Source organism: Amia ocellicauda, chromosome 22, assembly GCF_036373705.1.
Source record: "Amia ocellicauda isolate fAmiCal2 chromosome 22, fAmiCal2.hap1, whole genome shotgun sequence".
Taxonomy (NCBI): Eukaryota; Metazoa; Chordata; class Actinopteri; order Amiiformes; family Amiidae; genus Amia; species Amia ocellicauda.
The window spans coordinates 15,387,368-15,412,104 of NC_089871.1; the positions used below are offsets into that span (position 1 = coordinate 15,387,368).

General features: G+C 42.7%; 1 protein-coding gene across 1 annotated transcript; it reads left to right on the plus strand.

Annotated features, from left to right (window-relative positions):
• The first annotated feature begins 558 nt into the window (after positions 1 to 558).
• cnn2 (calponin 2) lies at positions 559 to 13,287 on the plus strand. Its single transcript, XM_066695101.1, has 7 exons — positions 559 to 723; positions 7,823 to 7,944; positions 8,112 to 8,178; positions 9,302 to 9,439; positions 9,596 to 9,712; positions 9,858 to 10,004; positions 10,787 to 13,287. The coding sequence occupies exons 1-7, from the start codon at positions 661 to 663 to the stop codon at positions 11,060 to 11,062; spliced, it is 930 nt and encodes a 309-aa protein (XP_066551198.1). The 5' UTR covers positions 559 to 660; the 3' UTR covers positions 11,063 to 13,287.
• Positions 13,288 to 24,737: the final 11,450 nt, after the last annotated feature.

Below are 24,737 nucleotides of genomic sequence, written 5' to 3' on the forward strand. Positions count from 1 at the left end.
ATTTTTCTATTGTTATCAAATACTGTAAATCATGAATCTATTCTCTTGGTGAACAAGTCTATTTTGCTATTGCGATTTAGCCTAGTTAATATTGTACATATAATGATCGGCTTCTATACAGGGACGTGTATATACATATAATTATAGCAAAGCATAAGTGTTAAAGTGTAATTGAAGTCACTAGGTATTCATTGACTCATTCCTGTTCGTGACACGTAATGATTTATGAATCTCCAAATGCTGTGAACAATTTCGCTCAGATATTGAACTCATACGTAATGCACCATGACGTGATTGATAACGCAGATGCCTGTCTGGGTGACGTCAGACAGTAGCCCATTTGAGCCACTGGCGGCTCTGTGATTCAAGAAATCCCCCCCCCCCCCCCGGCTACCGCAAATGGGGGTGGGACACAGGAAACTCCCCATCCTGGAGGAATTTGGGTCTTTCTATCCTTATATGGAGTTTTTGATATCGATCAAAGACAAAAAAAAAAAAAAGAGAAGAAGAAAAGGCGGGGCTTGTAGCAAAGCGGGCGGCAGTGCGGGAGCAAACTTTGAAAGGAAGTGTCCCCGGCCGCAGCCCGGCTCAGAGCGCCTGTGTATCGGAGGAGCGACGCTGCAGCCCTCGGTGTCTCTGCAAACCCCGCCACAAACGACCATGTCCAGCTCGCAGTTCAACAGGGGGCCTGCTTATGGTTTCTCCGCAGAAGTCAAAAGCAAAGTAAGTAGTGCTTCTGTGTATGAATTGTCTTTTTTTGGTAGTTTTTTTTTTTTTTTTTTTTAGTTGTGCTCAATAAGCGCGAAGCGAAATACTCAAGCGTTGGAGCTTCATTGGATTGTTTTGTGGTGGACATCTTTTCTAACCTTATTTAACACCTGTTTATATTGTATTCAGACGTCTGCCCTGTTAGTCCCTCTCTGTACACTATGTTTGAATTGTACAGAAATGGTAATAACTTTTTTTTTTTTTTTTTGCTCCAGTTATAGGGTAAAACTACATTCCGTCCATTTCTGTGTTGGTAAAACCAGAGGCTGATTGTTTGCGTTTAATTTCCATACATTTTCATATAGGCCTGCGTTGGCGACTTTGTACTTTCTATTTTAGTAATATTGATATATTGTTGCTGTCAAGTTTGGCCACTTTTAAGAGCAGTCCGGGGCGTCGCCCGTGTCTTCAGTCGCCAACTGGAACAGGCGCTAAATTAAACCCATATCTAATACATTTAAGGAACAATAAACGTGCGTTTTTTCGTCGGACTTTCACTTCTTCGGTCCTCTTGGCGTGTATTAAACCACATTTCTTTCTAAACACGTGTGTGAGCAGAAACTTTTCTGGTAACTGGCACAAATAACAGATAAGAGACCTCTGGTTCATTTGGCTAAACGGTTTCCATATAACGCCATTTATAGCAGTTTGCATTTCATCTCCACGAATACACCAGTTGCCAGTCTCTGGATAGATGGGTGATATCGGGAGCCAGAAATCTCGCCTGGCGCCTCTTGTAGTGCGGCTCCACCAATGGGATCGCTGGGATTGTGCAGGTCTGCGCAGAACTGCTCACATCTGCGCTGCAACTACCCGACCACAGGTCACAGCTACCCCGAGAAACCCGCTGAACCGCCACGCCTTCCCGTGGATAATGATGATCCTGCTGACAGTTGTTAAAGCGGGGTCCACTCCCATCGTCTCTGAATTGTCCGTTTACCATTATCCTCAATTATCCTCCTCCTTTACTAAATATTTCCCTTGCTCAGCACAGACTACCTGTCTCCTGCTCCCCACCTTAACTAGTCTAATGACGGCCACATTGCGTTCACATGCCAGAAGAAAAGGCCGAATCCACTATGCAAGTTATGCAATGCAGTTTTACAAGCTTAGTTTTATTTATTTTGTGTGACTGCTGGGGAATAGCTTAGCACAATGCCTGACTCTGGTATCATCTTGCCTCCTTGTTATTTTTTCCCCCCCTAATGCATCCCAGAAGCTTTGCTGAGGAATTGTGTGGTTGTGGATACTGCATTAGCGTGAAGTTGGGAGCCAAATGATATGTGCTTATGGAGTGGAGTGTCAGAAAGGAATGCTTACTATTATTATTGTAACCCCCCCCCCCCCTTCTATGTGCTCAGCTATGCCTGACTGGAGTTTTCAATTAAACTGAACTCTTTCCAGATTGTCAGACTGGAGCTGGAAGAGGGGGTGGTCCTCTGTCTTCTGGTTTTTGTTCCCATAGATTGCCTTGGTGGTGATTTATAGATCTCTACACATTCTGCTGGACTGTGAATCCCAAGGGCTGGAGTTGGGCACTGATTTAATAAATTAATAACTGATTTAATCCAGTGGAACCCCTATCCTGCTGTGTTTTGTTCCAACTGAGTGCTTAATTACTTAATTGAACCCTTAATTGAAATTTCCTTATTTGACTATTTCAATTGTGATTGGTAAAAAGTTGGTTCCTTAATACAAGTTCCATATATAATTGTATACTATTAAACCCCTACTGTATAAAATAAAATAATTAAAAGCCTCTGATTTCAGAACTTAAAGGTTCAATTTAGTAACCGAGAGCTCAGTTGGAGCAACAACCAGCAGGGTAGGGTAATGCAGCAATAATGTAATGTCAAGAACACATGGAAACTGACCTAGAAGAGCATACCACACTTCTGAAGACTCCTCCCATATGAGAGAACCTAGGATGCATTCTTCAGAGCCCTGCCAAGCCTATGTACTCTTTAAGAAAATTATACACTTTTTTTACTTTCCCAACTGACTGCACACTGCATCCCACCAACAAAAGACCCGCCTTGTATCGTTTTAAATGGTTTTAGCCAAGGTTTAGTTTTAGCTGTTGCTTTTCCCCGCCTTTCCAGCTGCTGAGGTTGAAGGAGGTTCCTCTTGTGGCTTGAGGTTTTTTGAGGTATGGATTCAGATGCAATAGAGTTTTTCTTTCTCGATGCTTCTTTCCCATCAGTCGTGGCTGTGCAAGTCTTGAAGCGCAAGAGCGGTCACGTGACCATGAAACTCTTATGTGGCTGGTTGACTGGCAGGCCGGCTGGCTGTTTGCTGCAGCAGATCTTTGTCGAAAAGGAGCCAGGGCATGGCTGGACTGTGCAAGTCAATGCAAGGGTCCATGTTAATGCAATGGGTCATTTTCTTTTCCTCTTTTTTTTTTTTTTTTTTTTAATAAAAGGCTGTGTTGTCTCTTCCCCTTTCTTGGTGATCTTGAAACCGCACTCGCTGGACATCTTATGTCTTGTCATCAGCTGTACAGTGCTGGTGCATTAGTGCTGGTGCATTAGTGCTGGGCTTGTGCAGACCGAGGCGCACAATGATGTCCTTTTGTTTTCTCTCGTGTGCCCGGTTTGCAACTTGCAAAAACATTGTTCTTGGATGAGAAGCTGCGCGCAAGTTTGGGCCACCTCCTTAATTCCTACAGAGGCTTCTGTGCATCTGATGTTGGGGCTATTTACATAGTTTCTTGGCATACTGCACAGCTGTAAAGACGCTGAGGGGAAATGTCTGCCTGCATAAGTATAGGTCTCTTCTGGCTTTCGTTGAGAGAATTTTACTTTAACTTTAGCTTTTAAAGTCCATAAACAAATGCATGGCAAAAAATACATGCATTTTTGATTTTCAGTTCACCTCCAATGCACTGCATACCTTTTGGCCAAATTACACAAACCAGAAGAGCACAATAGTGTTTTTAACTCCATGTGTGTCAGCAAGAGTAATAATGTTGAAAATACTCATGGTGTTGACTTCTATAGGTCCCTACAATTTTGTCTTGATTTTAACCCAAGGTGGATCAAGCTACAATACAATGGAAGTCTTATTTGGCTTGCTCTCTAAATCTTTGACTTCCAGAACCTGGCATTCATACACCGCAGTATCGGTCTCCTAAACCTGTCCCTGAAATGAGTGTTATTTCAGGACGTCATCCTCCGCCCCACCGCCCTCTCTTAGATAAACAATGAAGAGAATGGTTCGCAAATCCCAGTATCTTAGAGCCCCACAGACAAAACAAATATGTGGCCCTGGAATTCCTGACCTTGTTTAAACAAAAGACCTGCTGGTGTCCCACACGGGGGAAGTTGCCCCCTCACAGGCTGCCCCTGAGATATGGATACCAGTCAGGCCACTAAACATTCTGCACAAGTTTTTTCAAATTCCTTTTTCTTCAACCTAAAGTGCTTTGTCCACAAAAAAATGTTTGACAAACAAAGATTATACAGAACTTGCTAAATAAGTTCCAAAATGAGAAATGGTCTGCAAAGATTGATAGTGGTGCCACAAACCTTTGTTTCAACCCTGAAGAGCTGTCAATAGGGAGTTTAAGCAAAACTATTAAGTGTAGTTTTTGGCATGAGTGGTTAAAGAAATGGTGTCCCCCTCAATCATAGGCATAATTCACTTTTGGAAATATGAAATCACCCCATTCCCCACACACACACTTTATGAAACTCTATCATTCATAGATGTGTACAGGTGAAGTCTTTCCCACAAATCTCTGACTTGGTTCTACCCACTCAACAGCACTGAAACTAAAGCTACACCACTGGGTATGTGTGTGTAGACTTTGATCTTATTGGTTCTTTTTAATGTCTCAATTGTTTGCTTTATTGCACAGCTGTAACTGCACAAAAATCCCTTTCCTTTGATGAAACAGAAGTGTGAGGGGGAAGGGGAATTCCAAAAATGTCCCCCAAATTTTTCATGTTTGTAATCTTGAAAATCCCTGAAGGTTTCTGGTAATCCTGTTGAGCTATTTTGTTTGTTTTTGTGGTCCATTTGCCTGCCTTATTCTGGCCATTTTCTTTTGCTTGCAATTGTTGATTAAATCCACAGTAAAAGATTCACTCTGCAGTTTAAACCATGTGGTGCTGCGGGGATTGCAGTTTCTGGTAAACCAGTTTTGGACCCCCCCCCCCCCCCCCCCCCCCTCAACTCTCGCCATATATTTTGCATAATGCAATTGGTCTATTTCCACGAGTTCAACCACTTGCATTCCCTCTATAGGAAAAAACAAACCTCCATAACCACATAACTTAAGAATGAAACCTGTATTTCTCTAAAACTGGCCCTTGTCCAGTTTGTATTTGACAACTTTGCAGAAGCCAGAAGATTGCAGTCAACATGTTATTCCACACTGTATAAACCCAGGTGTGCTGGGAGTAGGGATGCTTTTATTAGATTTCAGACAGAATTGCAAGTCCCAGAGAACAGACTCCATATTGTCGCTCATGCATATATGAGATTCTCCTTCTTGCACATGTGATCACGGGTCTGCAGCCTTGACCCATGAGTCTAAATGTTTTTTTTTTTTATTAAAGCCCTTTTATAGATTGAGTCAAGATATCTGGTTTCCCCCAAATGTTTAGTTGTCAAATGGCCTGTGGAACCTGTAAGATTGTAGCTCTTCAGGACTGGGGATAGAGACTCCTGTAGCTGATCCAAAATATCCCTTTCATTTTAATTATACCACCCAGGTTTTCTGTCATATTGTAACATTCCCCCCACTGGTAAAAATGTGAAAGGGAGATCAAACTGTCATCATTGAAGGATTCTGGTTGCATGTGACAACCATGTAGCAGATGTGGACCTGCGAAGTAAAAATGTGAGAACAGCATGTAGCAAAGATCCTCTCTAGATGTCCCAAGCCAGACTGTGGCTGGAGGTTTGCTTGAATGGAAGTAGAAGAGCTCATTTTCAGTGTTGCCAGAGCAGAGGAGGCTTGCAGTAGGCACAGAATTACCACGCTTTGTATTAATACTCAGAAGAGGAAATGATACACAGTGAAGCTCTGTAACTTCCTGTGGAGTTTGCTTAGGGTTGCTGTTCAATTCTTTGCCTTGCATGTTTGGACAGGTCAGCATGGACTGTTTTTTTATTTTATCCATCATGTAACCGATGAAATGAGGAAGAGCTCTTGGCGTTTTCTTTTGTAAGTGTTGCATACTTCCTTCTCCTCTGGCACCTATATATTTGGAAAGCTTGAGCTCACAAACAAAGGGGCCTGCTCATCTAAGACTGCTACTGACTTAGGGGTCACCGAAGACTGAGGCCAGGCTGTACTTTCACTCTGAAGATGTTTGCATGAGCTTTCGAGTGGTTTGGAATAGAAAGACGCGGTAGGAATTTTACTTTAGAAAATAAATGAGTGGGAGACTGTCCGAATTACAAAGACTGTCAAGTGCAAATTTACAATTTGACACTATGGACTGCATCTTTTCCCACAACTTGCTGCTAATGAGTCAGACGAGTACTGTGCAAAGAAGCCACATCTCTAGGTTCAAAGAACAGTGTAGGCCGAAGGTGAGCTGGCTGCATCTCTTGAGGTCTTTGCTCTGTCATATCACCTCCTGATGAACCTACCTCCCCCCACCCCCATTTCTCTGCCTCTTCCTGTTTATGAGATCGGCTCATCCGATGTTCATCTCAGGATGTGCGGTAGTGCCTGGGCCAATAGCAGACTGAGTGCTCGAATAGACAAGGGGGACAAGTGCAAACAATCAGTTCTCTGCGCAGTTTGCAAGTGCTTAAGCTGCCACGACCTGTAGAGATTTCAAGTATGAAACGGATGCTTGTGAGTTATTAGGTCTGTGGTGGCTACTAAATTGAAATAGGATGGCAGAACTGTTGAAACTCAGCATTTATCTACAGAGAATATGAATGCACATTTGCATAGACCCAGGGATTTGTATTTTAAATGCTGTGTCCCAAAGTAACACCCCCTACTGTCCCAACAGCTAATTTAATCATTTTCTTAAATTTCCCCTTCCCAGATCAATACATTTGTGGTCTTAACTTTGGCCTTAATTTTTAGAATTTTCGAATTTATCCTCTTTCATCTTCTATGTAATTGATTTGTATTGCATGCATTAAAAAAAACAAAACTGGCAGTCCACAGCAAAGATTTTCTAATTTTGTTTGGTAAAGTTTAACGCATAACATGTCCTCTTGTGCAAGGAGTATTCACGGAAGTTTTTTTTTTTTTTTTGTCTCAACATCCATATCATTCTAATTCAGTTTATAGTAGCACAGAATGTTCTAGAAGTCTGAAATGTTCCAGAGCCATTCTTTCTCTAGCTGCAGCAAGGCCTACAGTCAGGGCACCACAGACTGTGGATTTGCGTCTCGCCTTGAATTCCCATGTCGCTGTCTGTACCATTTACTGTCTGTGCGAGTGTTTTTGGCAAGAGTAGTTTGCTTCCTGTTGTGTTTGAGATGCTGGATTGTCAGAGGTTCTTGCAGTGCTTGTGAAAGCTTATCACTGTGGGTTCTACATGTCCTTGTCATTGCTCCAAATCAGTGGTTCTTAACCCTTGTCCTGGAGACCCAATGCCCAAACCTAGCTCCCAATTACTTTGCAGGACATTGGGTCCCCAGGACATAGGGTTGACATAAACAGCTCTAAATGCTTGAGGTAAACCAGTAAGTGTTTGGTCAGCTGTTGTGTGCTTGTCATCTAGTGTGTGAGCATTGGTTATCCATTATCCACTGCCCGAATGTCTGTGTTGAGTTCCAGTGCAAGGAAGCCCTGAATTAGCAAATGGTCTGTTTCACTGACTGAATGTCTGATCTAGTGCAGTTGTACTAGCTGAAGGCAACCCAGTGCTGTATATTTCACTTTTTGTTTCCTTAATTTGATTGTTTGCATAGATTTGGACATGTTAAAGTCCTATTACATGCACTTTGGTAATATTGTCCAGGGGTCGTCTGTGAAAAGCCATGCCTCCATACAGGACTACAGGGGATTCAGGGATTCTGTTTTGGGTATCTCTGCTGTTGTGTGACTCTCTCTGTCTCTCTCTGTCTCTGTCAGATCGCCCAGAAATATGACCCCCAGAAGGAGGAGGAGCTGCGGGTCTGGATTGAGGAAGTGACCGGCCGGTCCATTGGGGATGACTTCCAGAAGGGGCTGAAGAATGGCATCATCCTCTGCGAGTGAGTGTGGTCACCATGTAGTGACCATGATGTGTAATGTTTTTACCCCCAGTGCGTGTTTTGCAGTCTGTACATCAGTGCTGACTTGCCTCTTGATTGGGAAGTTATTTTTGCAGTTTTCAGATCAACTAAAGATTTTTTTTTTCTTTTTTTTCCCTCTACTGTAGACTGATCAACATACTGCAGCCTGGATCTGTGAAAAAGATCAGCCAGTCCTCTCAGAACTGGCATCAGGTGAGGCTTGGCTTCTGTGAGGTGAAGGCATTACCTACCCTAGATAAGATGCCATTGTGACATTCATTTGATAATAAGACAAACCCCTAATGAAGAAATGGCAGTAGTTAGCGGGCAACTTAAAAACATTAAGTATTGTAAGTAGGTTGACAGTAGGTCTTACATATAAGTAAAAATGTACCTATAATCTTTATATGGCCATGTAATTGTTAGCTAATCCTGGGAGTTTTACCTTCTGGGACTTTAATGTAATCTAACTAGAGACCTGTGTTAAAGTAGGCATCATTCCCAAACCAACCCTAAAAGTGAAGATCAAAAATAAATATTTTCACTTTATAGAGTACTGTATGCACCAAGGTTTGCCTGTTTTTGAGTTTTAGAACAGTTCTGGACTGAAATAATTGTGGTACTTCATAGCATTACATTTTACTAAGCCACATCACTCTTCCCAAATAGAACAGATGTGAACAATTCTGGTTTACATAGGAAGTGGTTTGTGAACTTTCTCACATACAATGTCTTCAAAATGAGATGTAAGGTGCCCACTAAGATCTAAGTTTCCAAAATAAAAGGAGCTGAACATGCTAACTATATATGAGTTGTATTTTCACTACTTTGCACCCTGAAGGGCAGTTTCAAATCCTCATAAAGCACTTCCCCTCCACAAAAAAAAAAGCCAATATTTTAATATAAAATTGACCACCTGTGACGGGATGGGGGGTGGGGTTATGATTTTCAAACAAGGAACTGTTTGCACGCTGGTCATCATTGCTTTCATAAAACGTTTGCATAGACACTGTAAGAGATGGCCATCTTGCAATTTAGTTTCAGTGCCTCCAGCTCATTGGCCATTTAAGAACCACGCTTTAACCTGCAGCATTTTTGTTCTACACCTCGCTATAATTAGCAGGACTCCATCCCAACCTGTTTATCAAGCTCGCACTTGGTGCAGAACTGTAGAGAAAGAAGTAGAAGCGGGACCGAGGTTAAGAAGTCCTCGTGCCTTTGAGGAGAGGACATAACTGCTTAGCCCTGGTTGCTCATTCAATCGGGGCCATCTCTCATTATTGGACCCACGGACTACTGATCTGATATAATGAAATGTTTCTCCTCCTTGATTTAGCTGGAGAACCTGTCCAATTTCATTAAGGCCATCACGAGATATGGCCTGAAGCCTCACGACATCTTCGAAGCCAACGACCTGTTTGAGAGTGGCAACCTGACCCAGGTCCAGACCACCCTCCTGGCATTGGCTGGCATGGTTAGTAATGATTATGGCATTGACTTGACACTTTGTGGGTGCCACCGTACCACACATTTACTGGTGATGTCTTATCTGTGAGAGAGTGCTGGATTTCATGCCAGGCTGGAGCTTGCCTTGATTGTGGGTTTTCTGAGTGACCTCCTCTTCCCTCAGGCTAAGACCAAAGGCCTGCAGTCAAGCATGGACATCGGGGTGAAGTACGCGGACAAACAGGAGAGGGCTTTTGATGAGGAGAAGATGAAGGCTGGCCAGTGTGTGATTGGGCTGCAGGTAGGGAGCACTGAGTGATCCTGTGGTTTGATGTTAATGGCACTGAACAGGCTGGTTCATCTGGAATCTTTGCGTTACCGACCATTCCAACAATTCCTCTGTTTGGGAAATTGGATGCTTATTTCCTGTGTCCCTGCCTTTCCAGATGGGTACCAATAAGTGTGCCAGCCAGGCCGGCATGAATGCCTATGGCACCAGGAGACACCTGTACGACCCCAAGGCCCATATCCTCCCGCCCATGGACAACTCCACCATCAGTCTGCAGATGGGCACCAACAAGGGAGCCAGCCAGGTAGGCCACCCTCCCTGCTTCTTTTTACACCACCACAAATGGTTGCGGACTGATAAATTATAAAGTTCTTTGGTAAATTAAAACTTAGACAAACGTAGATGAAAGATTTTGTGCAAGAATGACTAATGTTTGTATTAAAATGCTTTTTTTTTTTTTTTTTATATCCACACTTCCTAGACCTGCAGCTTACAAACAAAATTGTTTAAAAACAAAGCCCTTTGAAACCGGTCCGCGGCTTTCATCAGTGAAAAGAAGTTGAAATTTCCTTTATTTAAATGGGCCCGTTTATCGTCTTGCTCCAACATCTGTGGAACAAAAGCTTTGTAAATTTGAAAAACATATTAAATATTTACTTTTTCCCCTGCGTTAATCATGCATCTATAGTATGGTTTTTCGTAAGCTAACAAAGGTGCTGAATGCTTCATAGAGCTGAACAAAATGAATGAGGGAAGCTATGCTAAAAGACTACAGGTGTATCTCTACAGTCAAGACTAGAGGTGGTGGGTTTAAGGAAACGTTAACGTAAAACATTTTGCTTTTTATCCTCCCCAACTGAGACCAGAACCAATAGCCCTCCTTCCTCCACTAGGCTAAGAGCACATTCCCTGGTAGTTTGTTTGTAGTTGATCTTTTTACATTTTTATATGAGGGCCTGAATTCTGTAGGGTCTTTCAGCAAAGAACAAGAATAGGTTTGTGGCTGGAAAAGGTTCTAACCACCAAGATCTCAATGGAATGTAAAACTGCTAACAGCCAACCTGGTCTCCATTGCCTCCCCCACAGGCTGGCATGACTGCCCCTGGCACCCGCCGTGCCATCTATGACCAGAAACTGGGCACTGACAAGTGCGACAACAGCACCATGTCCCTGCAGATGGGCTACACCCAAGGCGCCAACCAGAGTGGCCAGAACTTTGGGCTGGGCCGGCAGATCTACGACGCCAAGTACTGCCCCAAGAGCGAGGGTGGAGAGAATGGGGCAGAGGCTGTGGCCTACTACCCAGAGTACCAGGATGAGGGCTACCAGGGGGGCTACCCAGAGGATGGGCAGGACTACTAGAAACCAGCAGTGAAGAAGGGGCGCTTGGGAAGAGAATGGGCGGGTGACGAGCTGTGTCAAAGATAGCTTTTTATTTTTATCTTATTTTTAGTTTTTAATTCCCCCTATCTTGGTAGTTTGTTCCCGAAATGAAGACTTGATGAAGAATGGAATTTGATGTGCCTCTCTGAGGAGATGTTCTTGTTTAGGGGTTTTTCTGACCAGTGAAGAAGCTCGTAGCAGCCTCTTTGCCAAGCATCCAGGCAGGAGGAAACTGTACAGAGAGAGAGGCTCTCAGCATCCATTGCAGTCCTGGCAGAAACCAGATTGTGGCCCCTCCCAGTGAGATGAAGAACAGTATGTGTTTATTGTTTGATCACAGGTGGCTTTTTTCTTCCTTTTTAAGGGGGGGGTTGGCTTCAAAACTGTTTAATCCCTAGAAGAGGACCAGCTAGAGTCTTTCCAAATCGTGTATCTGCAACATCCTACCATTTTCCTTTTTTTTTTTTTTTTTTTTTTTTTTTTTTTTTTTAAATATATCCCACGGTTGACGTATGCGATACTGTTGTGCATAACCCAGGAAGATCTACAGTTTTTCCCATGACACTCACCCAAACCCCCCCCCCTCCTTGGCTGTCCTTTGAAAACATGAGGAATGCAGCGACTTACAGGGATGTTTACAGGGATAAAGGGGACCCAATGAAAACTTGCCTGCAGATGAACTTTTTCGTTTTTCAATTTTATTTATACCGCATCTTGAAACAAGGGGGTCCCTTTTTTAAGTATGAATGTTTTAAGTAAGGGTTTGTATCAGTGATACTAATTTAAGAAGCACAGCCATTTCCCCTTGTGTGGTAACCAACTCTAGAATTCAAGTATTTTTATATTGTCAAACTGAGGCTGTGCTAATTTGTATAATTTTTTTAAATCGCTTACAATGAAAGTGACAATATTGATCACCTTTTAAATTTAAAGTGCTATTAAACTGGTTATTTTTTATATATAAGGGACTATTTTTATTTTGTGCTATTCTCTCTTTAGCAGATCTATACATTTTGCCTTTTAAATATTACTTTCACTGAGCAGATGGAGATTGCTGGTTGAATTGCAATATACAGCCTCCCCTTGTTTTGATGTAGTGTGGCACAGTTTCTAAGCTATGACTGTGACCAATCCTCCGGGATGCTCCCATTGATACTACAAGTGACTTACTGTGCATCAGCCTAACATTTCATGCAGGACCATCTTAATCGCAGAACAAAAAAAAAAAAAAAAACAATCTGTGGATATGACCTGCAGAGGTGCATACTAAATTGCTTAGAACTTGTACTTCTTGACTGGTCACTCTCTCCATCCCATCCCCTCGACCTTGGGTCTATCCATCTTCCAAAATGTTCTTGTGTTGATGGATCTTAATGAGGGACCAATTAGCTTAAAAATGTTGGAAAAAGCTTAATTAAACACAGGGTTATGGAAACCCCACATTAGTAGGATGGAAGGTTAGGTTTCTGTTCCGTGATCAACATTCCACTCTTTTAAAACCTGGCGTTAAGATGCCATGACAATGTTCAATTTACGGTTTTCACCTACTTTACCACTGTTAATACCTCTTGAGTATGATTTCCCCTTTTTTTTTATATATATTTTCACCTTGTATAGCCATGTGTACTGTTTGCTTAACCAGTGTCACTGCCTTGATAACCGGGCCTCGCTTGTTTTGCTTGGATCGGTGCGTCTCGGAACATTCCAAAGCCAAGCTCCGCACATTCCGCACTCGGAACTGGAATCGATTGGATTATTTTGTTAAGACTCTCTACTTTCCACGTTGCTTGAAGAGACAGAATGAGAAACGGATGGAGGATGGGCCAGGCAGGCCCAGGAATAATGTGAACTCTTTTGATCCTTGTAACTGGTTTCCTCTTGGAGTTTTGTTTTTATTCTGCTCAGATTCCAAATAGGCAGGCATGCAGAAATCCAGTCTTAGTGGGCAACCGCATCTTTGGGTTTTAGATTGCACCAGATTTGAGAAATTGCCTTTAGTCTTTTAATTGCAGCAGGACTGGGCCTGTGCAGATCTGCCTCAGAGGGAAATTAGTTATGTCATCAATCTTTAAATGTTCCTGATGCTTTTTTTTTAATTTGAATATTTTAATTGAAAGCTTGCAGTGGACATTGATTGCACAAGAGGGGGAGGGAAGACGGGGAGCAAACTGTAATGCATGTAATAAATGTTTTGTATATATGAACCTTGTGTGAGTCCCATCATTGTTCCAAAAGAAATCAGATCTGCTACACATGTGTTACTGTAATATAGTAGCAGAATACATCAGTCAGTTATGCATGGCCTTTGAAACTTTGTTCTGCTTGTTTTGGGTGTAAAGGAGGTGGATTTTAGCCCGTTTGTTTGACAACCAATCATTGTGGCAGAATGGCTCATTTAGTTTTGCACTTGTGTGCTAGTCTAAATGTATTTTAAGGCTAATTAGCATTAACCATTGTATGTGGGGTATAGGGGTTTAGTGATAGAAATGGTTATATTGCACCAAGTCTTTCATAACTTAACTTTAAGTCATTCTAAAAGAGCTGGGTACCTGCTGTCCAGTGTTGTTACTGGGATGGTGGTAGTGCTGCCATCTTGTGGTAGACTGCATGAGTTGTTTCAGGAGTGAAAATGCACTGAAGATCAGGATGGACAGAACTCCGGCAGCAATCGCCTCCGGTCTCCTCTGGAGGGCTAGGTTTCATTCCAACCTGGCTCTTTGCTCTTGGCTCCTTAATTGGTCTAATTAAACAATTAACTGGATGAATGTAACCCTTTTCTCCAGACTCTGTGGGTTCAATGTTTTGAATAATTAACAAATTGTAAGATTGGCCACACAAATAAAATATGAAAGTTTGAGTTAGGCCTACCTCACTACATAATTACATTAATTAATTGGGATCTCCTGTTGGAACAAAAACCAGTGGAGACTATGGCCCCCAAGGACTGGAGTCTGACACCCCTGGTTTACTTTATTCCTATTACCCAACGAAATGTTTAACCACTGGTTTACAACCATGGTGCACACTAACATACTGCCAGCACTGTTATGAATTCAGCAAACGCCCAAATCTGTTTAATAAAGGTGTACTGGTTGCTCAATGCCGAACTCCTGCCTTATTCAGTGTAAGTTTCATAAGAAGCCTTTAAATGGTGTGATCTAACGTGGAAAAGTGACTAGTTAATTGTGGCATCTGCTCGCTGGTAACCTCCTTGTCTAACTGGACCAGATTGGGCCAATCTGCTTTCCTGGAGAGACAAGATAGAACATTGCAAAATACATGAGCCAGCAAATGGGAGCCGAGCCGGCTGGCTGATTGACCGGCCTTCGAGCCAATCGCTGTGTCTGCCTGGGCGAGAGGTACACTGTGTGATGGACACAAGTGTGCAGAGGAGGCTGGGGACACGGCGGAGCCAACATCCCCAGAGGACTTGAACTGTCAAAGGGGCAGAAACCGGCATTCCTGAACAGGTAGGACACTAACAGTTAAATATTGGTTATTAAATAAAAAAGTGAGGCAACTATCATTCTTAGTTACAAGAGAGGACACTCATTTCCTCAGCTGTCAGCAGCTCGTGTTGTTGAGTATTTAATTGCCGCAGCCTCGTATCTGAACATTTTTGTTTTATTCTATAAACTACTGACAATATTTCTCCCAAATTCCAAATTAAAATATTGTCATTTAGAGCATTTATTTGCAGAAAATGACAACTGGTCAAAATTGCAAAAAAGATGCAGTGCTGTCAGACCTCGACTAATGCAAATAAAATGAGTTCATATGCATTTTTAAACAACACAATACTAATGTTTTAACTTACGAAGAGTTCAGAAATCAATATTTAGTGGAATAACCCTGATTTTCATGCGTCTTGGCATGCTCTCGACCAGTCTTTCACATTGATGTTGGGTGACTTTATGCCACTCCTGGCACAAAAATTCAAGCAGTTGAGCTTTGTTTGATGGCTTGTGACCATCCATCTTGCTCTTGATCACATTCCAGAGGTTTTCAATGGGGTTCAAGTCTGGAGATTGGGCTGGCCATGACAGGGTCTTGATCTGGTGGTTCTCCATCCACACCTTGATTGACCTGGCTGTGTGGCATGGAGCATTGTCCTCAGAGTTGGGGAACATTGTCAGAGCAGAAGAAAGCAAGTTTTCTTCCAGAACAACCTTGTACGTGGCTTGATTCATGTGTCCTTCACAAAGACAGATCTGCCTGATTCATCATCACCGATCCTCCACCAAATTTCACAGTGGGTGCAAACCAGGTGTGGGCAAAGCTGAAAATTGGACTCATCAGAGAAGATGACCTTACTCTTGTCCTCTACGATCCAATCCTTATGGTCTTTTCTTTGCTTCTCATTGATTAAGGTTTTTTTTCTAGCTTTGCACGACTTCAGCCCTGCCCCTAGGAGCCTGTTTCGAACCGGCCTCACCATGCACTTCACCCCAGCTGCCATTTGCCATTCTTTTTGTAGGTCACTTGATGTCATCCTACGGTTGTTGAGTGACATTCGAATTAGTTGGCGGTCATCCTTGTCAGTGGAGAGTCGTTTTCACCCTCTGCCGGTCTGTAGCTCTGTTGTCCCCAATGTCTACTGTTTGACCTTGTTCTTATGAACCGCCGTCTTTAAAATTTGATGGATGGATGCAACCCGACGCTCACTGTGTCCCTCTGCCAGTAAAGCCAGAATTGAACCCTTCTTTTCCTCACTCACAACTTTCCTTTTCAACTCTTTTGGCATGGTCAATAGTTATTTTTTGATTCCAATTACTTTTGATTGTTCTACTAGCTCTGTTTTTGCCATCCAGCTGGTCCTATTGCAAAAGGATAGTGATGACTATAGCAGTGGTTTTTATACTTTTCCTTGTTAAATAAGATTTGGTTCAGGTAATCACCTAATCAGTAGCTCATTCACTAGAATGGAGTCTGCCTGTGTTGGAATTCAACAGACACTGGAATGGAATGGCTGCATGTAGAGATGCTGATTTAAGAACAAATTTGCAGTGCAGGTTTTTTCCAGAGCTGTATTTGTCCTTTGTCTTGAGACATGGGATCTGTGGTTAAGACGTGTAAAACTCAGTCAAGTATGACATTCCTGCTTGTTTTTTTTGTTTTGGTGGGATTTACGGAAAGGAGTGATCTAATGTAAAAAACGTGTTTGACAAACTTGTACATTATGTAACCTTTTGTATGTAATCAGACAAATGCTGTAATTTCTTATTATTACAGCACAAAACAAAAGGTAAGAACGCTGGTGGTGGTGTAACCTACACAAAGCCAACCCTAAATATTTTATTAGGATATTTTGTGTACTCTGCAGTAGAAAGGTCTACTTTCAAAACCTGTATTTGACGTATTTAACACATCTTCAATAGAACTATGATTGGGATTTTGTATTTTTTTAATCAGAAAGTGTGATGAGTCACAACTGGTTAAAGTTGATAGGTGTGAGGTCACTACTATGAGCTCGGTAGTTAGGACGAGAAGCCCGGGGTTGATTAAATAAGTGTCCAACACAGAGATATATGGTTAAAAACAAGAGGTGGTGTATTTATTGTCCAGAGGTCATAGTTCAAACAGGCAAACATGGCAAAACCACCAAATAAAGAAATGCTACTTCTTTGAATAATAATCTACAAAGAATATGCAACAAACTGAGAGAGGAGCCTAGCAGCGTAAACACCATTTCTCGCTCTAAGCCTCTCCCCTAACTGAATGGAGCGCAGACTTTAGACAGAAGACTTTACTCAAGCCAGTGCTTGGGCCTAGAACACAGTGTTAGCCTCACTCCTGATGAGCTGCAATTTTGTGGCCTGAAGATGCTAACATAGGCAATAAACATTTCAGCTAGTTGGTGGAAGGCAATTATAGACATTTCAAAACAATAAGAACAAAAAGCATACACTTTATATTAAATACATAGTCAGTGGGGATATTGTCCTTGTCAGTTCGGTAAAACACCTTGTACTTAAAAGGCCAATCGACTACTGGCCTCTTTGCGGGTCAAGTTAGCGAGGACAGCTGCTTTGGTAGAAACACTGACGATAAAGCGACGGTACCAGCTTGGGGCTTTAAAAGGTGTGAGAGTTTTAGCCTCTGCAGTCAGGGGAATCTGCCAGTACCCCTTGCATAAATCCGGATTACTAAGGTACTGTGCTTTGCCAAGACACTCAATCAGTTCATCAACCATTGGGTAAGCGTCAAAGGCTGAGATGGCATTATGTTTGGAGAAGTCAACACAAAATCGAAGAGTCCCATCCTTCTTAGGGACAGTGATCACAGGACTCACTTTGAGAGGACTCAATTACACCCATTTTCAGCATGATGTTGACCTCCTCTTGAAAAGAAGGCAGCAAACGGGCAGAAAGTCTGAAGCTGGTTTATCGCACAGGCCCTGGATCCACCCGTTGAATGAGGTGTTGAAAGATGTCAGTTCTTCCAGGCTGTTCCTGAAACAAACCTGCCAGTATAATAGTCTTTATGTCTCTCCTATCAGTATCAGAATGATGATCCAAACTGGGCAGTATGGATGATTCCTTTTGAAGTCCAGGAAAATACTGTTCTGATTATTCTCCCCGAGTCACCTTGGGTGGATTTACATGAAAAACTTTTCTTCCTGTGATCAGGCATGAGTAGTTTGTAATTCACTGGGCCTCTTTTAGCCACAACCTCATATGGACCCTGCCATTTGCTAAGCAGACTGCTTGTAGAGGTGGGTAACAGCAGAATAACTTTTTGCCCCGCCCTGAAGCTTCACTCCTGGGATGACTTGTCATACCATATCTTCTGCTGCTTTTGGACTTGAGTCATATTGGACTGGACTGCCTCAGTGATGTTCTCAAGATTGTCTCTCATTTTGACAATATAGGAAAGGACATTGAGTGGCTGTCCTTTTTTCTCCCCTTCCCATGCTTACTTTAGAACTGCCAGGGGTCCGCATACTGGCATTCCACACAGTGGCTCAAAAGGTGAAAATCCTGTTGATGGATGTGGAACTCATGCGAACATGAGGTATGGTAACCAAGTGTCCCAGTCTGATCCAGTCTCGCATACCAACTTGGAGAAATTAAGGGTCTGATTGAAATGCTTGACCAAGCCATCAGTCTGCAGGTGATACGTTTTTATGCCCTTGATCCCTAGCAAGCTATATACCTGTTTCATCAGTGTAGACATAAAGTTGGTCCCTAATCTGTTATAATTTCCATAGGTATCCCTACCCTAGAAATAAACTGCATTAAGGAGTTGGCCACCTGCCTTGACCTTTTTTAGGGGAACACCTCTGGATAGAGGGTGGCATAGTCACATATAACTAGGATGTACCTGTTACCAGTTCTATTCCCCTCAAGGGGACACACCACATCCATAGCAATGCAACAAAGGGTGACCTCAACTATAGGTAAAGCAATGAGTGGGGCACGGTCACCTCTGTTAACTGGAACAGTGAAATTGCACTCAGGACATGACCTGCAGAACTCCATTACATCCTAACACAAACAGGCCAAAACAAATGGCTGCCGATACAATTGCATGTCTTGGCATGTCCTAAATGTCCTGCCCTAATCTCAAGACCTCTGACAATAGACACCTGGAGAGCACTAATCTCTCTCCTTCCTCATCCGTAATATAAAGCTTGTCATCTTTTACAACAAAGCCTCCTCTACCTCCATTTCCTGCCTTTTTAAAGCACACTTTGCAACTAGGGGTCTAAGTTGGTATATTTGAAGGGAGAACCTCAAAACTGTCTAATGTTATGGGTTCCTCTAACTCGCCCTCAAACATAGCCCTTCTCTTCTCCCGCCTGGTTTTCCGCTCTGTCTTACATGCCTCAAAGCAGGGATGATCTTGAAATGCTTTAAGCACCTGATCTACAGAAGGGTCATGGGAATGCTGTCTCCTGGATTGAGATTGGGTCACCACACAACCCTAAGCTAAAAGGTCATCTGACCTCAACTGCTCTTCAAGAATTGGGATATCCTGACCTAAAATCACTGGATAAGGGGCTTGGTCCAACACACCCACAGCAATGATGTAGAGCTGCATTTTCCCACCATCCCCAGATCCAACATGGGATATACACTGAATCAGACATAACATTATGACCACCTGCCTAATATTGTGTAGGTCCCACTTTTGCCACCAAAACAGCCCTGACACGTCGAGGCATGGACTCCACTAGACCTCTGAAGGTGTGCTGTGGTATCTGGCACCAAGACGTTAGCAGCAGATCCTTTAAGTCCTGTAAGTTGCTAGGTGTGTCCTCCATGGATCGGACTTGTTTGTCCAGCACATCCCACAGATGCTCAATTGGATTGAGATCTGGGGAATTATTATGTTATGTTCCTCAAACCATTCCTGAACCATTTTTGCTTAGTGGCAGGGTGCATTATCCTGCTGAAAGAGGCCAATGCCATCAAGGAATACTGTTTCCATGAAAGGGTGTTCATGGTCTGCAACAATGCTTTGGTAGGTGGTACGTGTCAAAGTAACATTCACATGAATGGCAGGACCCAAGGTTTCCCAGCAGAACATTGCCCAAAGCATCACACTGCCTCCGTCAGCTTGCCTTCTTCCCATAGTGCATCCTGGTGCCATGTGTTCTCCAGGTAAGCGACGCACACGCACCCGGCCATACATGTGATGTAAACGAAAACGTGATTCATCAGACCAGGCCACCTTCTTCCATTGCTCCGTGGTCCAGTTCTGATGCTCACATGCCCATTGTAGGCGCTTTCAGCAGTGGACAGGGGTCAGCATGGGCACCCTGACTGTTCTGCGGCTATGCAGCCCCATATGCAGCAAACTGCGATGCACTGTGTGTTCTGACACCTTTTTCAGCATTTTGAGCTACAGTAGCTCATCTGTTGGATCAGACCACACGGGCCAGCCTTCACTCCCCACGTGCATCAATGAGCCTTGGCCGCCCATGACCCTGTCGCCGGTTCACCGCTTTTCCTTCCTTGGACCACTTTTGGTAGGTACTGACCACCGCAGACCGGGAACACCCCACAAGAGCTGCAGTTTTGGAGATGCTCTGACCCAGTCATCTAGCCATCACAATGTGGCCCTTGTCAAAGTCGCTCAGATCCTTACGCTTGCGCATTTTTCCTGCTTCTAACACATCAACTTTGAGGACAAAATGTTCACTTGCTGCCTAATATATCCCACCCACTGACAGGTGCCATGATAACGAGATTATCAGTGTTAGTCACTTCACCTATCAGTGGTCATAATGTTATGGCTGATCGGTGTATGTTCTCATCTCCATGAATAGCGGAGGTGAACAATCCTGCTGCTATGGACATTAAGGGGAACACAATCTGCCCTGACTAAGGTGTGTGTACTCCTAATATCTATGAGCGCTCTCTACACTTTCCCGCCAATAACGACAAGTTCAACCCTTTCTCTGTCCTTTACACAAGACGAGGTATTGTTTTCTTCCCTCTGCACATAACAAAACTGTCTCACATATCATCTTAAGGGGACACTGAGGCTTCTTATGTGTTTTCATTTTGGTCAGCTAGGGCACAATTCGGGTTTCTGGATTAACAACAGGATTACTAGTCTTCATGTAATAGGCACTATGGAGTAGTTGTAGGGCTCTGGACTCATGACTGGAAGGTTGTGGGTTGAAATCCTGGGTGGGGCAGTGCTGTTGTACCCTTGAGCAAAGGTACTTCACTTAGATTGCTCCAGTATAATGCCCAGCTGTATAAATGGGTACAAATGTAAGTTGCCCTGGATAAGAGCATCAGCTATAATAATAATAATAATAATAATAATAATAATAATAATAATAATAATAATTTGCTAGGGGCATCACAACTCTTCCTGAAGTTGCTTCCTGCTGAACCCTGCACTCTTGCTGCTCTTCCATGCTGCCAAAACCAGCTCTGTAAGCTCTACAGCTTCCTAGGAGGATGAAGGGCTGTGTTCATTAATCCACACCCTAATATCAGGGTGTACCATTTATTGTTATTTATTTCTTGGCAGACGCCCTTATCCAGGGCAACTTACAAAACAAAGTACAGTACAAAGTGCAAAAATACAATCAAACATTACAAATTCAGATTTTCAAAATACAAAGAAATTCAAAGCATAATACATTACACAAGTGAATACAATAAATTAAGTCTTAAATCCTGGGTAGTAAAAGCTAAGTGCAGACAAGCTAAAAGGTCACAGTCAAGGACTACGGGAAAGGGAGCAAAGGGGAAAACAAAATAATACGAGTACAAGTAACGCAAGAAGCATGGTACAATGTAAAGTGCTATCCAACAGGAGAGTAAATGACTAATATTACAAGTACTGTCTGAAAAGATGTGAGTAAGCGCTGGAAGGAAGTCAGGTACTCTGCTGTTTTGACTTCAGTGGGAATGTCGTTCCACCACTTAGGGGCCAGGGATGAGAAGGAGCGGGCTCTGGAGGAAGGAGTGGAGAGGAGTACCATGCTTACATATTGCTCAAGAACAATGCAATCACCAATTTCCTCTTCAGAGCAAACATTGGGGTTCATCCATTTCTCATATAGCTCTCCATCCTGCATCTGAGTGGTACGAAAGCACAGTATATAAGTCTCTTCTTGAATTTCAAATGTATACACTATGTCTGTCGCGGAACGTCGTAATCAAATGGTGAATCCAGGTGTGGGGCTGAGAGGAGAAGGGAAAGAACAGGAGAAAGGCAACACACAGGCAAACAGGTTTGACAGGAAAATACAGAAATCGTTGTCAAAGGGTAGCGAGAGGTCAATCGATCAGGCAAACTGGGCTATAGGGGAGAATCCGAAAGCAGCAATGAGAAAACAAAGCAAGGTCAAGAACATGGAACAGATATAAACAATGTGAGGCTCAGAAATGCAGTGAGGAAACTGGCAAGACTTCACAAGGCCCAATCATCATGATGATTGCTCCATATTCCTTGCTTTCCTTTTGTTCCTCTTTAATCTGTTGCATCCTCATAAAGTCTGGTAGAAGATTGCTCAAGTCAATTGTTGCATCATCCTGGACAGTAGACTGTACTGAAGCAGCTCCATTCAATTCCTCACCAGATTCAGGGAAAGGTGGATATTGTCCTTCCGCCTGCTCACCCCTGCCTGCTCGAACTTTCTTTGGCAACATGTTACCTTCAATGAACACACTCACTTTTTGTGAGGTCACCAATGTGCTATGACATTAGTAGTTGGGATGAGAAGCCCAGGATTGATTAAATAAGTGTCCAACACAGAGATATATGGTCAAAAATATGTGTGTATTTATTGTCCAGAGGTCAACAAATGAAGTGGGTAAGCAGGAACATAATACAAATAGGGAGATATAGTTTGCAGATGTCCCTCAGTTAAAACTGAAGAGGGAAACTGAAAGAAAAACTTGAAAAAAAACAAGCAAAACTGGCAAAACCACCATATAAAAAAATAATATGAATAATAATCTACAAAGACAATGCAGCAAACTGAGGGAGGAGCCTAGCAGCGTAAAAACAGCATTCCTTGCTCTTTTTCTCCTCTGAGTGGAGGGCAGCCTTTTTTACCCTAGGTCTAGGACTTTGGGTTAAACCATCTGTATGGAAACACAGGTAAGTAATGATTAATTACTATCATTCACAGTATGAAAAAGATTGAAAACTGCAAATAATTACATAGACATTCAAATATGTAATATATCCTTTCAAGAAACAGACAAAGAAGATACAAGACAATTGTGCAATTAAGAGGACAAAAGGGAAAGAAAAAGAAAAGAAAAGACACCCCACAGAGACTGGAGCATTCCAGGCACCCAAAATACTTTACACAAGCCGGTAGTTATAGGGGAAGAAAGCTTTCTGAAGCATTGGACAATTTGAAGCTAATCCTGTTTCAAGTGATTCGAAAGGCAACAGTCCTCGAGACATCAGCAAGTTCAAAAGCAATTCAACACTGGTCGGATGCAGATGTGACGTAACAACATTTCATTTGCAGTGATCACGTGGTTTCTGGTTGTCAGACTTCGATATATTGTGCTTCAGAAGTGTCGGTACCGCATCGTGAAGCCTGCTTTGAGCGTAACATCATTACAAGTGGTGCTCAGGCCTAGAGCTGAAATTTTGGGGCCTGAAAATGCTCCTGGAAAAAGAAAAGAGTAAAGAAACATTTAAGCTAGTTGATGAAAGGCAATTATAGACATTTCAAAACAATAAGAACAAAAAAATACTCTTTATAGTAAGACTGGTCTAGATCAACTAGGGATTCTTATCAGTCCACTTGTTGCATCGATGTAAGTTGCTTTAGTAATGTCTTATTGTTAAACAGGGTGATGTGACAAAGAAAAAGGTATTATGTATTGAAATATTGCTGGCATTGAAATGTTTGGAAAGGTGATGGAGGGCTCAGTTCATCACAGCAGTACTGATGCCTGCAGTATCTCATGTTATCCCTTGTTTTAATCTAAATCTACAGAACAGTGTCTGATTGAGGATGATAATTTATAGATTTTTTAAATTCTCTGGGTCCAAGAAAATATCTGCTATGAGGCTACATTCAATAACCTCAATATGTTACAAAGAATTATGCCAATACACATAATTTCAAAATGTCCACCATTTTGAAGTGTGTGGTTTTGGCTTGATTTGACGTGATTATATGGTCTTGTCTCTTTCTGTTACAGATCCAGCTGCTAATCGAACTGCTTTGGCTTCTCGTCCTGTTTTTTATCCTCATCTATGTGCGTCAGTCTAGTCCGCCATACAAACAGGACAAATGTGAGTACACTGGCATGTGGAACAATACCACAGGTGGAAATTTGTTTCCATACACTACAATTGTTCAACCACAATTGTCAGTCCTCAGCCCTAACCGTAAACCAATGTGCCCTATGGCATTGTTGAATATACAATTCAGAATCCACAATGTACACCTTCTTCACACAGCGTATGGAAACACGCTCTCCTCCTCTCCTTCCCCACTTTGTCAACATGTAACTAGATAAGCCATTTACTGAAGTAAAAGCAACTTTCGTTCCCACTTACAGCAAAATACAAAGCCTCTCCACTGTAAAGGCAGGCCTGGATCAGATCAGATTTAATACCATGCAGTGTGACAAGGCCAGCCTAAGAAAGTGTCTTAAAGCTCCAGCCTTTTTTGTACATGAGGCCGATGATGTGCCCAAAGTCCAGTTTCAAATATGATTGGTGCCTGACTTGGGAAAAGGAAACCCTTGATGGTTATCTTTCTTTTTCAGGTAAAAAGACTACATAAAGACAACCATTACCGAATGGGAAGGCTATACCAGAGCTGTCGCAAGTCCTTTCACCCTGAATCAACCGTAGCAGAGCCTCATGGCGCCTGAGGACAAGCTGCCTGTAGTACCTGAGTACCCAGGGTAGGGCACACCCGGTCCACTACATTCAGGCAGTAGAACCTTGTGAAAGTTTGTCGACCGGACCAGGTTGCATCGTTACACAGGTCTTCCAGGGAAGCGCTATGTTAAAGAGCCCACAACGTGGCCTGTCCCCTTGTGGAATGCATCGAGATGTGCTCTGGCATGGGAACCATTGCTGTTTCATAGGTGAGACGGATCGCGTCCACCACCCTGTGAGCCAGACGTTGTTTTGTCACTGCCCACCTTCTGGTGGTAGAATCATAGCAGACAAAAAGCTGGCCAGATCTGCACAGTCCTTT

Bases quoted from the DNA above. Each gene is read 5' to 3' on its own strand.
- cnn2 (XM_066695101.1), top strand. From the start codon at position 661: ATGTCCAGCTCGCAGTTCAACAGGGGGCCTGCTTATGGTTTCTCCGCA. The intron at 8,179-9,301 runs GTGAGGCTTGGC...TCCTTGATTTAG, and splicing joins CCTCTCAGAACTGGCATCAG to CTGGAGAACCTGTCCAATTT. The intron at 10,005-10,786 runs GTAGGCCACCCT...CCTCCCCCACAG, and splicing joins CCAACAAGGGAGCCAGCCAG to GCTGGCATGACTGCCCCTGG.